The sequence below is a fragment of the Thermobia domestica genome, chromosome 15, assembly GCF_964235325.1.
Source record: "Thermobia domestica chromosome 15, izTheDome1.hap1.1, whole genome shotgun sequence".
Taxonomy (NCBI): Eukaryota; Metazoa; Arthropoda; class Insecta; order Zygentoma; family Lepismatidae; genus Thermobia; species Thermobia domestica.
Genome location: NC_137468.1, coordinates 77,323,134 through 77,338,412, shown reverse-complemented (window position 1 = coordinate 77,338,412; position 15,279 = coordinate 77,323,134). Strand labels below are relative to the sequence as shown.

Sequence of the window (15,279 nt, the reverse complement as noted above, 5' to 3'; positions counted from 1 at the left end):
AATTTGAAACTTGAGACCTAAAGTTTTGACAGCTTTGAGTTTTACGTCCCACGGTTATGCCGGTTAGGCTAAAGGAGACGGTGATGATGAGTAATGAATGAAATGGTGGAATGAAGAAAGTGGGAGGAAACGGGAGAACCCCGAGAAAACCCACGCACACGGTGTTTGTCCACCACAAGGTTCACTTGGCGGGGGCTGGGATCGAACCCGGGACCCCAAGCACCAGAGGTGAACGCTCTTCCACTGAGCCACCGCGGCCCCTCATCTAAAGTTTTATTTTTATGTAAGATTCAAAACTAAACAAGAATCATTCCAATATGCCAAAAGGTTAAAAAAAAGAAAAATTACAAGAGATTAAGATGCTTATCATAGGTAACAGTCCTATAAAACTGCAAGCGAGAAATCCAGCAACAATTTCGTTACTTGAGTACAAACAAGTCATTGGTAACACAAAGAGCGGAAAATTCTAGTGTTGCTCTGAGTGGCAAAAACTGAACAGGCGATTGAAGTTAGGTTTCAGGATTGACGCTCCAGCGTATACAATAATTTTCAAGGACATTTCAAAGGAGCCTAAGACGTCCCCGCTGGTCTGGTGGCTAGCATTGGCTCTCTTGGTGTATGGGATCCCAGTTTCGATTCCAAGTGGGAAAGCATTTCGTTCGAATGTAGGTCCCCGTCTCGTATAACCTCAGTGCTGAAAGGATACTATTTCAATCCAAGGAACTAGACGTATCTATACAGTTATAGGAGAGGCCTTATTTATTGAATCCTCGTTAGTACATAATTTTACGAGAACTAGTATTTACATCAGTGGTTCCGCGATGGGTGTCTCACAACTTGTCAGACTTCCAAAAACCAATCAGGATTATTCAATCGAGGCGGACACTAGACTGTTTTGAAGAATGTTACCAGTGATGACTACCCAATTCGTCACGGAAGTTTCAATGAAGCAATGAAGATAACCCATCAACAAATGTGAAAAAAAGTGAGCGATGTAAAGTCACATACGTTGTGTTATTTTGTAAGATTGCTTTAGTTGCAGTTATTGGGCTACAAAAGTACTGTTACGGTTACTGGTACACAACACTGTCTTTATTAGGGTGTCTATTAAGATTTCAAAATTAAATTTCGTGACTTTTTCGTGACCTTTTCTTTACCAAATCATTAAATTTTCTAACATTTTCAAGAGCGAATTTGGGTGCGAATTAGACCGAATTTTTATCCATGCGATACAAACGTATTTCGCTTGCGATTTCGTAGCGTCTAAAGCCGACCATAGACATTTTTGGTGGTGAATTTTGACGTATTATAGAACCAAATTTTTCAATCTGTACTTACACTTGAACAGTTAAAAAGATCGTGACCCAAAAGCTAAATTACGCGACTTTTTCATGACTTTCATGACCGTTTTCTGATTTCGTGACATTCGTGACTTTCGTGACCGATAGACACCCTGTTTATTGTAGTTTTAGCGTTCTTGAATATTCTTCTACCACACGAAAATTCCCCTTCTCACATACCACAAAGCAAACAGAATTCTAGAGATTAGTCATGTCTGAACAATCGATCATTTCTCATACTCACATAATTTTGTTATTGTAACTTAGTTGATTTTTGAACCTGAAAATTCACTTAGAAGATAAACTACAATAATACAATTTTTAAAAAGTTTTCCCATACAAAAGGTACACTGGGCTTTTGACCTGTGGAAGGAGCGTCTACAAAAGTACACTTGCTGAAGGAATTACTTTGAACATTTACAGAGGAAATTTCCTCAGAAGATTCCGTTTGTTCGCATTGCAAAACTTTTAAGTGATTCCCATACTGTCTTTTTCCCGACTTTCCCTATACAAATAACCACTGAACTATACGAAGTATGATAAAGAGTTTGCTACCTGCTCTCGTTTTTCACTGCAATAAATAATTATAACTAAATAAAACAGAACTATCAAAACATCAGGGAAACTAAAATTATTAAAAATATAAACAAATTGGAGATCATATATAAGGATTTGTTATACCACGAACTATGTACAATTACCTATATATGAAAGACTGAGCTGGACATTTTTTCGTCAAATTAGTTGCAAAACTGAAGAGAAATATGATATGAAACATGTAGATCGTATATATATATATATTTTTTTTTCCAGAACCTGAACTACAGAGGAGTGGAACCCTTGTGTGCACTTTTGTGTAAAACTCAAATTCTTAAAACTGGAATATTTACAAAAAACAGCACTGATTACGTTTATACAGCAAAGCTTAAGGGTGCTTGCTCACTGTATTTCCACCGCTTTTCCAATTTTTCCAAACAGAAGTTAAAAATATTAAGAAGTCAAGGCAAATGACCACGGTCCTAGAGATGTTACACTGACTCGAGTACCTTTCTCCTCAGTACTAAAAAACGTAAGAAAAAATGCAGCTAATAATAGGTATTACGAAATTCACTAATATACAATGATTCTATTTTTTTTACCAATATTTCATGAAGCCCTGTAACACTTTTGTTTAAGATAATACAATTTTTACTTTATATGGAACTACGAATTTAGAGTGTTTCTCAGATCTTTGATTACAAGCTTTCAAAATTATACTCTTTCACCCAGAGTTGGTTAGTTTAGAACTTAACTTCCCCGGCCATTTACTCCGAGGAAGAAATTGAACCGAAGTTTAATTTCTGAAGATGAGGACAGTAATCATTTAGCTTCTAAGCAAAAAAAAAAAAAAAAAAAAAAAAAAAAAAAAAAAAAAAAAAAGTAATTGTTAGAATGGTTAACGAATATCCAAATAGTAGGAAGGAAATAATTCATATTTTACAACACAACCACAACAGTGAAACAAGAAAAACTGAATTACTTATGGATACGACCTGCACATTCGGACACAAATGTCATCTCATTAATGACAATAATGTTATTAATTTTCTGTTCAGCGGTCCGCGGTGGCTCAGTGGTAGAGCGTTCACCTCTGGTGCATGGGGTCCCGGGTTCAAACCCTGCTCCCGCCAAGTGAACTTTGTGGTGGACAAACACCGTGTGTGTGGGTTTCCTCGGGGTTCTCCCACTTTCTTCATTTTACCATTTCATTCATTGTTCATCATCACCGTCTCCTTTAGCCTAGCCGGCATAATCGTGGGACGTAAAACTCAAAAATTTCATTTCATTTTCTGTTCATTCTGTTTCCTCTTTTTTTCTAAAATAGAAGAACGGCGGAAAAACTTTTTTTTTTATCAAGATTAGTTTGATACCAATTGTCAATGTCAAAACAAAGAGAATAAACGTATTTACAAACCTGTGGATAGAATTCCTTCTTCGTATTTCTAGAAGATAATGGGCTATTTGAAGAACTTGCGATCTTCTCACTGGTAAATGCCTTTCTTTCTACAGCCGGTGATGCTCTTTTATAATTCACTATGTTTTCATTTCGTGCGGTCTTCGCTGAAGAACTTGGTGGTTTTCTATACATTGTAGATACAGAAGGAGAGGGCGTTTTATGAGTGAGTTTCATTGGCATGGATTTGTCATATTTCTTTGCAGAAATGTTGCGGACAAGCGGGGTCGTAGGAGTACACTTAATGTACGTAGCCACTGGGCTAATTATATTATCAAATGCAGGTTTAAGAGGAGTTAATTTAGACGATTTTGTTGGGTTTCTTTGTATTACATTCTTTGTAGCAGTTTTCAGATCATATCGTTTCATGGTTTGTTTTGCTCCACTGTTAAGATCTACTGCTTTAACTTTGGTTATAGCATGTTTTTCTTTTTCTGGAACAGATTCATCTTGTATTATTTCTCTGTATCTTGGAAATGACTTATCTTCTGGTTCCGTAGGTGGCAAGTTCTCTTCAGATACTTCTTGTTCTATCTTTACAGATCTTGGATATGAGTTTTCTTTACCTTCTGACTCCGTAGATAACACGTTTTCCTCAGGTATTCTTAGTGGCACATTTTCTTCAGATCTCTCTTGGATGATCTCTGCACATCTTGAATATGAATGCTTTCTATCTGACAGCACAACAGGCAAGTTCTCTTGCACTGCCTCCGCATTCCTCAGAAATGAGTTCTCTCTCTTTTCTGTCACCAAATCATTCTGTGAACTGGAGTGAGAAGTCTTAGGCTCTTCAGTATTTGTTTCTCGGTTTCCATCTCTTTTCTGTAATCGTGACGCTTCGGCTAATAACTTTTCCATTTGTGTGATAGTATCGTCTAAAGCATCACTATCACCACTGGCATTTATTTCGTCTAATTCTGACAAGTTCAACACACTCTCTCTTACCAAGTAATTGCTCTCTTTTCCTAAATGTTTGGAAAACCGTGTTTCATGCTGCAAATTACTTTGTTCATTCCTATCTCCTATACTTAATTTACTACTTTCAGAAAAATTATCTATTATTTTCTGTATGTCTGATCTGAGAAGTTCATTTTCTTCCCATGATTCATTATTGTTGATACTAGTATCTGATAATTTACTATCCGAAAACGTAACTTCGAATTCCATACATTTAAGATTTTTATGCGAGCTGAGATCCTGTTTCTCAGATTCTCCACCACAAAGCACAATACCACTTTCACGCCCCAAAATATTGTATTCATCAAATTTAGAAATACTTTTATGTTGTTCAGCAGTCTGCAAACTTAATAGCGCCTCGCAAACAACGCTTACTTCAACATCAGAATTATCACTGTCATCTGCAAGTTCACCTGTGTCACTGCTTCCACTCTCACAACCTGAAGTATCCAACATCGATTCAAGGGTATTATTAGGGACTTGAGGAATATCTCCTATAACTGGACTATTACTATCCTTTACCATGTTATCTTGGGAGTCTTCATTTTTAGCTTTCATTTCACTTAGTTCAATTCTGTTCATTGTATCTTTACTACAACCAGTAAGCTGTTCCAAGTTTTTCGAAGTATCACACGACACGCCAATTTTACTTAATTCTGCACTTTTTACACAAAAGTCTCTCTCAACGGTAACCTCTGGCATTGAATGTACTCCAGTCAAAGCCTCTTTTCCACTAAAATACAGAGATTGAGGACTATGTTCTGCATCATCACCGTTGAAATTCTGCGTACACGCTGTCTTGTTCTCTGTTATTGAATAATACCTTTCTGGAGACGTTATTAATGCATCAGTATCAATGATTTCTACAGAGGAATCTGACAACTGCCCATTGTCATTATTTTCAATGGGCATGGAACTATTTATCGCACTAATAGCATCCGTTTGAACAGTTTCTTTTTTAACTAGTTCTATTTCATTTTCTATTACATTCACAGATGACTTCGGGATATAATTTCCGTTTATTGTATCTTCACTATTATCAGTAAGTTGTTTCAAGTTTTCGAAGGTATCACAAGACACACCAATCTCACTTAATTTAACATTTTTCACACAAAAATCTTTTTCATCGGTAGCCTCTGGCATCGAATTTGCTCCAGTGAAAGTCTCATTTCCACTAAAATAGAGAGATCGAGGACTGTCTTCTACATCATCACCGTCGAGATTCGAACCACACGCTGCCTTGCTCTCTACTATTGAATAAAACATTTCTGGAGACGTTACTAATGGATCAGTATCAATTATTTCTACGGAGGAATCGGACATATGTCCACTGTCATTCTTTTCAGTGGACATGGAACCATTCATTGAACTGATAGCTTGCGTTTGCACTATCTCGGTTTCCTTTTCGGCAACTTCTAGCTCATTTCCAGTTACATTCATAGAGGATTTCAGAACAGATTTTCTGTTATCAACAGGAACAGTGTAACACAAAGGATCTTTAATTTCAGTCACTTGTTCATCGACTGGCGGCTGATCTTTACTTGTAACAAATAACTGGTCTGAGAAATGTTGCATTGCTTCTGACCGCATTTCTTCTATTTTGTTTTCCTTATCTTGAATACTTCCCATTACTGGATCTAAAAAATATAAGAAAACGAACTCATTTTTCGTAAATTCATAATTCAAACTGCTTAAAATATCTGTAAACTCAATAACTAAACAGATATTTACAAATTTAATGGAAACACCTGAAAGTACAAATTAATCAGATTAATATGGCGTTGGATCACGTTTCACCTTAGATCTCATGCGACATGGAATGAAGTCATAAAAGTCGTCAATAGTAAGTGAACATTACACTTTTCCGCATACAATGCATTACTCAGTTCCGTGGAAGACAACGGAGGCAGAAATCTGCCAGATTCGTATCCCTAAAACACACCACAGATATTCAAATTCATCCCGATGTTCCTCAAACAACGGCGAAATACCTCCAGCTGGGTGAATGGGTGCATTATCATCTTGGAATATGAATCATTACCTGGAAACATCAAGATGCACATGACCCTCTAAAATGGCGCCAATCATGGGCAGTGACAAAACCGGTGTGCCAAGCACAGGGACCACGGAAAATCGGTATATTCCGGCCCACAGCATCACAGAACCGTCCCCCATGTTTCACAATTGGACGAACCCACTGCGGACTTATACTCTTTTTTTGGTGTCTGCCACTCAGGCTGTCCGTTGTTTGAAATAAAGTGAACTATGACTCATCCGACTATATCACACATTTCGTTATCAGCGGCCCATGTTGCATGTTCGCGGCACCATTGGCGTCGTGCTAAAGCGTTTCGGTTCCTTATTAGCAGTTTCGCTCGTGAAACATGACCTCATATGTCCATATCATGTAACATGCGGCGGACTAATTGTCGACACAGACTGTGAAAAGTGCCGCAGTCGCACGACGGTCCTGAGTGATAATCCGCTTTAATGCACGGTGGCGCTTGTCACAGAGTTTCCTTCCGACTGCTGTTCCTTTTGTCGATATGGTTTTGACTTACGTTTTGTAGGCCGTCATCACCTTGGGACACTGTCATTCGCAACATATCCAAGACAACTGCCACTTTCATCGCGTTCGCATCACATAACCAAGCGCCAACAATTTGTCCTCTTTGGAAGCCACAGGTCACCCATTTTACACCACTGTCTGCTCAATTCACTGCTCTCTGCCGTGCTACTGCTCCTGGCGTAGTACGAAATTTATCCTAACACACCATCACCAATAGCCCGGCACTTTGGTCGTCGCCTGACCGTTTCGAACCTAAACATCTGTTTCAAACTACAGGTGTTCCCATTAAATTGACCAGAATTTTATATTATATACATTATATATATTATATATATCATATATATTATATATATTATAAAAGAAGTTGGTCACCGCATTTATTTATCGTCAGGAGACGCTAGAGCAACCTCTTTTTTACTGCAACGCATCAGTATGGCAGTACAAAGAGGGAACGTTGCATCAGTTTTGGGAACGCTACCGTCTGGTAAGGAACTGGAGGAGATCTTTTGTCTGTAATCTCGGCGAAGGTTTGAGGATGCTGTTGCGAGGCTTGTCACAATAACGTGTATTAGTGGATAATTATATTTTGATATTCTGTAAAATGTAAATGGTGCACTGTTCAAGGAATGTAATATTTTGTAATTTTGCCAGCGGACTTAATGCAAAGGGGGTCTGTGTGTAAGATTGTTCGTGTCTGGTTCCTTAGTTGCTATTCACGCGATATATATATATATACATGCAGTATTTAGTCCTATGTTTATTGGAATGTTTTTCAATTCATGTAGATTCCTTTGTTGTTGTTGTGGTGGTTATTCTATCTTTCTTAATAATACAAGTATTATATACATATATTATCCTGTATACATAAATTAGAGGAATAGTTGTAGATATTCTATTACAATTGGGGGGGGGGTAGTTTTCAAATGTCTTAGGAAAAAGTAAAATTACTGATTTCTTTTCCTATGTTGAAGTTCCACAATATGTACAGCTTGTTAAGAGTAAGATTGGGAGCGGATGTGTTATACTGCAAAGATCATTTTGGACCCATCAATGTCTAAAATTCAGTAGCAAGACTGCCATGAAAGAAAATATAAGATAGAAAACATGCAAACACAAAGATAAAAGCGCTAGGATAAACTAGTAACACAGTGGGAAATTAATCTTTTGCAAGGGCTACGAGTCAAGGGTAAAGAAAGACACAAGTTAATATGAAAGATAAAAATCAAACACTTGTCGGGGTTGCCAACTGAAATGGAAACGAAACATACGTTTAGTGACAATATACAGGGATCATACACATGGGGAAGCAAGACATGACTAGGACATACTAGGACAATCACACTGCAGGTAGAACATGGAGATGAAGAAACAAACTTGAGAGAGTGTTCGGTGGTCATCTCCGAATAGTGTTGGTAAGTCTATGGTAGGGCAAAGTCAATTCGAAGCTCAGCATAAGGACAATCCACAAACAGATGCTGAATACTTTGTCTAACCCCACAGGCTGCACACAATGATAGGTCTTATGTCAGCTACAAAATAGAAATCTGTGTGTTGGAAGTGAAAATGTCCAATGCGAAGTGAGAATTCGTTCCTTCTGTCAAGATCTTGAGCTGGTGGTTCAGACACAAAGTGCAGATTTGAATACATGTAATTTATTGTTGACAGTCTGGTCCCATTCGAGCTGCCAGCGCTGATGCAACTGAGCAGTCAATAGCGAACACAGATTCGTGCTAAATATGAGGAATTCTCTTCCTTCATGGGCACCAACTTCCGTTGCATGGTCTGTCTATTATTAGCTACGCCAACATGGCTAGGAAATCCAATACTGTTTTACCTCATATCCCTGTGCTAATAATCGACAAATACGAGGGTGGTTTGCTGGATGAAAGAATGTTTACTTCGTACATCAAGTTACTCAAAGCACTAAAGATTAGCATCCTGCGTATATGGCATGCAGAGACATACCGTAAAGTTTGTACAATTGCAACCAATTCATTAGTGAATATTGAAAAAGCGTGTACTTTAAAACAATAAGAACGTGTAGTTGTATAATAGTAATAATAAAAATTATAATAAAAACGACGGAATCAGCATCTTTGGAACAATCAGTGAAAAAATATAGTAAAGTACTGAAACTGGTATAAGAGGAAGCAAAAGTTGTTGAAAATTCGTGAGAACTAGTTCTTCGCTTCTTGTACTGAATCAGATAGAAAGAAATAGATGAACAAAGTATCTTCCATGTGATTGTAGGTAGAAAACCCAACTGACAAAAAGAGGGAACTTCAATGGCATGGTTATCCGAAAGTTCCAGAGTATGAGTTCCAAAAGGCCAGAGATAGTATTGGGTCGTGCCTGCTAACGTTGGTAGTGTTCTGCAGCTTTCAATGCAAAAAATTGAAAATGCTAAAGTATTGGTTTTAGATTAGCAAAATATTCGAGATTCAGGCAATGACGACACTAAGTTAAAATGACTCCCTCGCTTCAAAAGGCAAGCTGGGAATAAAGATTGTTATGAAGTGCATCAGTCGCCAAACGTATACAAAGATGATGGGCAGTGTTCAGTGGCGTAACGTAGTAAGTCTGGCGGATCTATAAACAATGAATCCATAGGTCAACTTTGAGCGGATTAGAGTACGATACAGGCGGAGGACAATGCAATCAGTACCCCAAGGAAATATGGGATAATATTTTTAGAAGATTGAGTTCTCGCAAACAACGATATTTTAGCTCTCGTAGATGAATTTTCTCAAGGCAACCGGTGATAAAACTAAAGGCCCCGAAACCAGATGTCAACAGAAGACAAGGGTGAAAGGCACATATAAAAGTCTATATAGTATGCACAGTTGCGTAAACGACAAAAGTGGACACAGTCTTGTCCATGGAGAAAGTAAATTCAGTGGTCGTTGACTAACATGAACGCGTGTCAAAGTGAGTTGTAATTGTCTAGCAGCAACATGGAGATCATAAGACAATAAATTGTCAGATCATCCACACACAACAATCCATGAACAGAAGCTTGTATCTGTGTCATAGCACCATTTACCACCAAAACAGAGATAGCTACACTTAAAGACACTGCCTTGGGGAACGCAATTTTCTTGCAAAAAACAGAGTGTGGATTCTAATCGAACTCTAAAGTGTCGATCTCCAAGAAACTGGTGTACAAGGAGGCTTATACTGCCTTGTATTCCCCTCAAGTAATAGCTGATGTAAAATTCCATAAAGTCAACTGATGTCATAAGCTTTCAGATCAAAGATGGAAATGGAGAAAAGTATCCTATATTGCACTTTCAATATGGCAGTGGAAAGGGGGTTCCGGAAACCACACTGGAGACTGGAAAGCAAGGAGTTAGTTTCCAAATACCAAACTAAGTGTGCATTGATCACTTTCACCAATAATTTGCATAAGCAATTGGTTAAGGTAATTATCTATAACTGGAGCTGGATGTAGCCGATTTCCCAGACTTCAGGATAGGAAGAATACAAGCTTCACACCAGGCAGCAGGAAAGGATCCCTCAATCTAGACACGATTATAGAGGTCTAATCAGTGGTGCTATTCAGCCGGTTCGTTAGAACCGGTTGTTAAAATATTTTGACTTCGCAGAACCGTTTCTTGTTATATTCAAACAAACACAGACACATACACACGACCCAGCCAAGAGTGAAGGAAAGAAGCCAAATAAATTTGTAAAAACACCTCTGTACTTTCTCTGCTCGCTTGCATTGAGAAAACAAGCAAATTTGAATAGTTTCAATTCAATGGACAGACAGAAATTTGAATGGGGAGACACCGAGAAATTAATCTGATGCAGCCGATAAAGATTTTTTGCAGTCATGTCAATAAAAGGTCTTCGTTTATTCCTTAATCTCAAATTCTCAGGTATCAAGAATGAGAACTGGAATCATATGAGTAAAGTGGTCAGGGCTATTTATATTTGAAACACACACATGCCATTATCAACAATTGTCGATCCATTGATGAATGATGGTCTTTCTAATACATTTTGACAACCATCTATCTTTGACAATTCGTTCCCAAGATATTCACATTGCTATATAATTTCACCACACCACCTTGTATTAGGATGCTGTGTAGATTTCTACTTGTCACTTGTATACAGAACCGGTTGTTAGAAAATTAGAATAGCACCACTGGGTCTAATCTATGTCTGCCAATGGCAGAAGATTGCAAAATACAGCATAATGTATGGAGTCTACTCCAGTGCCTGGTTTTCAGTGGTAAGTTTAGCAACAGTGAAAGGCAAGCTGAAACTATCATTATTTGGTGACAAACTGTAACACTTTATATTCTGTTCGTGCTTTAACTTGTACGAAGTTGGGCGAATAAGTATCCAAACTAGAAGCTGCAACAAAATGCTTGCCCAATTCATTGGCAATCCGCTTCTGGTCAGTTATCAGTTCGTTTTACATAAGGACCGCAGAAGTATTGACAAAAGTTGAATAGCCCTGAAGAGTATGAATAGCATTCACTGAACTAACTGGGGATATAGTCGCGCTAACTACGTCGTTTTCCTTGTTTAATCAAGTAGTACGAATGCGACAAAATTGTGCCAAACTGTGAGCGGTAGGAGCACGATTAAAGAGATGAGTCTCAGCGTCGTGCAAGAACAGCTTGACGTGTCTTCCGATCACCAAGGAACAACATGTTTCGGAGCCCATCTAACAATAGAATCGAGATATTAGCAGCAGCTACTACATTTGCATGAAAGGCCTCAAGGTATTCAGCTGGTATAAAGTTAAAGCTGCCAGAAAACTGTTCCCAGTCTGTACGGCCGAGATTGTTACGAGGAAAATAAATTGTAAAGCAGGTAGCTCAGTAAGAACGGTCGGAAAGTGATCACTGCAACACAAATCATGATAGATACGCCACTGAAGAAGGACTGCATATAGATGAATCCAGGTGTAAATATGTTCCTGTAGCAGTGGTAAAATGTGTTAAACTAACATCATTTAATAAGATACGATATGAAGTGTCGAGAAAAGTTACAACTTGTTGACATCGAGGGTCGGTACTAGGAAAACCCTACAGTTCATGCTATGAGTTGAAGTTTCCCACCAGAACAACAATGTGGAAGTTGGTGTATGTCACCTAGATCTGCTGATGCAAAAGCTTCAGGCCATGTAATGTAGATGTGACAAAGTGATCATTTGCCCAAAGAAAACGAACACCTGGTACAGTCCGCAGCAAAAAACCTGCAACATGAGCATGTAAATTTATTGTGAAACTATGCCTATGTGAAACCCAGGGAATCAACATAACGTCTAAGTGGCACGAATCACAACAGAAGAAACCTCGGCGTCCTCCTCTGCACACTTATTTTGGAGCAAAAGACCATCGTTTCACAATAAACTTACATGCTCATGTTGCAGGTTTTTTTGCTGCGGACTGTACCTGGAAATCACAGTTTACCTGATGGAAGTGGAATGGTATTTGTCCTGTATTCCAACTAGTACTCCACCAGCTGCACCCCGACAATAGCAGTCCTTGTCACGGCGATAAACTGTGTAGTTGGAAACACGCTATCAACAGTATGTTCCTTCCGAATGAATAGACTTCAAAGTAGATGAAAAAGGAGAGGCAAAAGTATATGCCGGTTTAATGCAGCGCTTGGCCGTAGCGGCGGAAATCTTTTCAGCAATCATAAATTCACAGATTACTTTTTCGTCCTTGAATGTCGGACAGTCACAAGACCATGCCAGATGTACTGTATTACAATTAGCACATTTGGGCGGAGCCGTACATTGTCTTGGACCCTGTCCTATTTCAGAATAATTGCCACAGATGTCAGAGTCATTGCATGACGAAGATGAATGAAAAAAATGCTGGCATTTAAAACAGCGCAAAGGGAGAGGAATGTATGGTCTCACTTTTAAGCGGTAATATGCAACAATAAGATTGGCAAGGAAGGTCTAGGACGCCACACGTAATGATATAGAAATTGTCGGTTGTAGCTCGCCCCTCTTGCGAGTGTGGATTCGCTTAACGTCCACAGAAAGTTACTCAAGGAATTCGTCCTTGATCTGATGAGCAATGTATCAGCGTCAATTCTATTCTTGACTGATGGGTACTCAAGGACACTACCGTCCCACCGGCTCATGGCAGAGGATAGGTTTCTTTAGAAGTCCAACATGGCACATTTCTATAAATCAGATTGGTGTCCATAAATTTTCCACGTCATAACAGAAAATCAGGTCAGCTTAATCTGTGGCATCATATTGAACAGTAACATCATTTCCCTGGGGCAGAGTAGTGATCTAGATCATTCGCAGCAGTGATTTTACGGGAAGAATGATGAGCTCCCCGACTCGGAAGACCAGTGGCTGTTGCAGTTCGAAAAACGGGGCGATGGGGTTGTTATATTCCCGACGCAACTGGGCGATCGGCTAGTAATATTCCCGACATCGACTGATTTCTGAAATGAAAAGTAGCCTTCAAATATAAAAAGGCTGGCCAACCCTGACTTACAGTTTTTTCTCTGATATCTGTTGACAGACAGAACACAGTTGTACTGTAGGATTTCCTGTACTCATGCATATTAAGTCTAAAAATTATCTCCTCCCCTTAGAACTTACCTAATACCAGTCACATCTCGCATAGATTATGTTTGCACTAGCTACAACAGATGTTACAGACATAACATATCGATTTCGGTCACTAGTACATTTCATAGTTCCGCCTAAGTACGGAGATAAACCATTTTGGTATTTTATTCACTGATACAAATGAATCTTCAATTTACATCTGGAAATTTTACAAGCCAAACCAGGGCCACAGGGTACCTGAATGCCCTCAAATCAAACCTTTTGAGCCCTTCGAATATTGCAGTTGTTATCTTAAGATGAGAATGTCCACTGCATATTTATTATGAAGATATTGGAACAATGTCAACAATTGTTCATTGGTAACGTTCAAATAAACACGCTGATGTTCACCACACACACTTATATCAGTGGCCTTATGTCATGGTATAACCCCCCCCCTCCTCCTCCTTCCATCACAGAAGCTCCTTCACATTGCGGGTTTCATTGGGCATTCGAAGAGCTCTACGTCTTTCAGCACTGGAATACATACAAAAACCCGACTCATCGGACCACATACACATTTCCAGTTCGCTATAGTAAAGTGTATTTTTGAACCAATTGCAGACATGAAACATTATGCGTTACAATAAGTGGCCTCTTTCGTGGAATATCATACTTCGAAAGTCCTTGCATGCTGTCCCCTTTGCAATGTTATTTCAGAAATAGATTGTGTGGCTCTGCATTCACAAACACATTTTGCGTTCACATGCATGTTAGATTATTCCTTGTATATACGTCGGACTTTTCGATATTACATTCAAAGAAATTGAGAAACTTCATTTAATGTGTCATGTGCACGCCTTAACACAATGGGCCCTTTATGCCATTTTGTCACATCTTTGCTTTGATAAATATTGACAAGCTGATTCCTATACTCAAGCTAACTTCAAGTCATGCGTCAAGGGTGACGAGTTATTTAATCACGTGTTACCACTGAAACGGAATCTATAACTATAGAAACAGATCAATGTTAATTCTAAAGGAGGAAGGAGTATATTTTTGACCGATATGAGTATCAAAACAATAAAACCTGTTTACAGAATTAACATGTACGATAATTACGTAAAGAGTGTCAAATATTGCAAAAACTCACTATTAAAGAAAATGGGTTAACGCAGAACAGGAGAAAAACTATTGAATTCTTAACTGCTGCCAGGTCTACAGTTTCGATATAGGTAACTTGATTACATGCTAATTCCGCCTGTCACTCAATCCACGAAGATCTATAGTGGATGTCCATCTGAAACATGCATTTAGGTCTGCGCATAAGCTCTCCATGCGACTATTTCTGGTTTTCTAGGTACAGTTTGCTACCTCTTACCTAAAGTAGCTTTTGATGTTCATTAGTACCCGAAATACTACACTGTCAATTGGAATTATAGAATTTTTATAAGTAAATTTGTAGGAAAAACTAAATTAACGAAGAATGTTGTTCGTCTATTCAACAAATACTAGGTCTGTCTGCAAAGTATGGGATCTATGTTTCCAGACAAAACTACCTGGCTCAGATTGGCCACACTGCGTGTCGTGGAAGGGGTGTTATGGTTTAGTCTACACCCGTCCTTACTCTCACTTACGTCTGTTGAGGAATCGTTAAGTTGGGTACTGTTGTGTGGTCTCGGTACGGGTCTTGAGGATTAAAACGTCGATGCACCGATACGATTCGGAAACAAAGGCACATAGACTCAATGAAAACATCTAAGCTTGCCAAGATATGAAAAGCTTTGCTGGATGCAAAGCAAAATAAAGTAATGTTGATTGTGTTCTTCAATTAAATTGATATCCCGTGGCATTGTGCATCATGAGTACGTAAAGG

The 15,279-nt window shown here is 38.7% G+C and overlaps 1 protein-coding gene across 4 annotated transcripts in view; it reads right to left on the bottom strand.

Moving 5' to 3' along the window:
* The window catches only part of LOC145671099 (uncharacterized), a 79,161-nt gene that overhangs the window by 30,964 nt on the left and 32,918 nt on the right, over positions 1–15,279 (bottom strand). For all 4 annotated transcript variants that reach the window (XM_081739865.1, XM_081739867.1, XM_081739863.1 and 1 more), the window contains one exon: positions 3,295–5,927. In XM_081739865.1, coding sequence (XP_081595991.1) covers positions 3,295–5,927 — 2,633 coding nt within the window. The remainder of the gene's footprint in view (positions 1–3,294; positions 5,928–15,279) is intronic.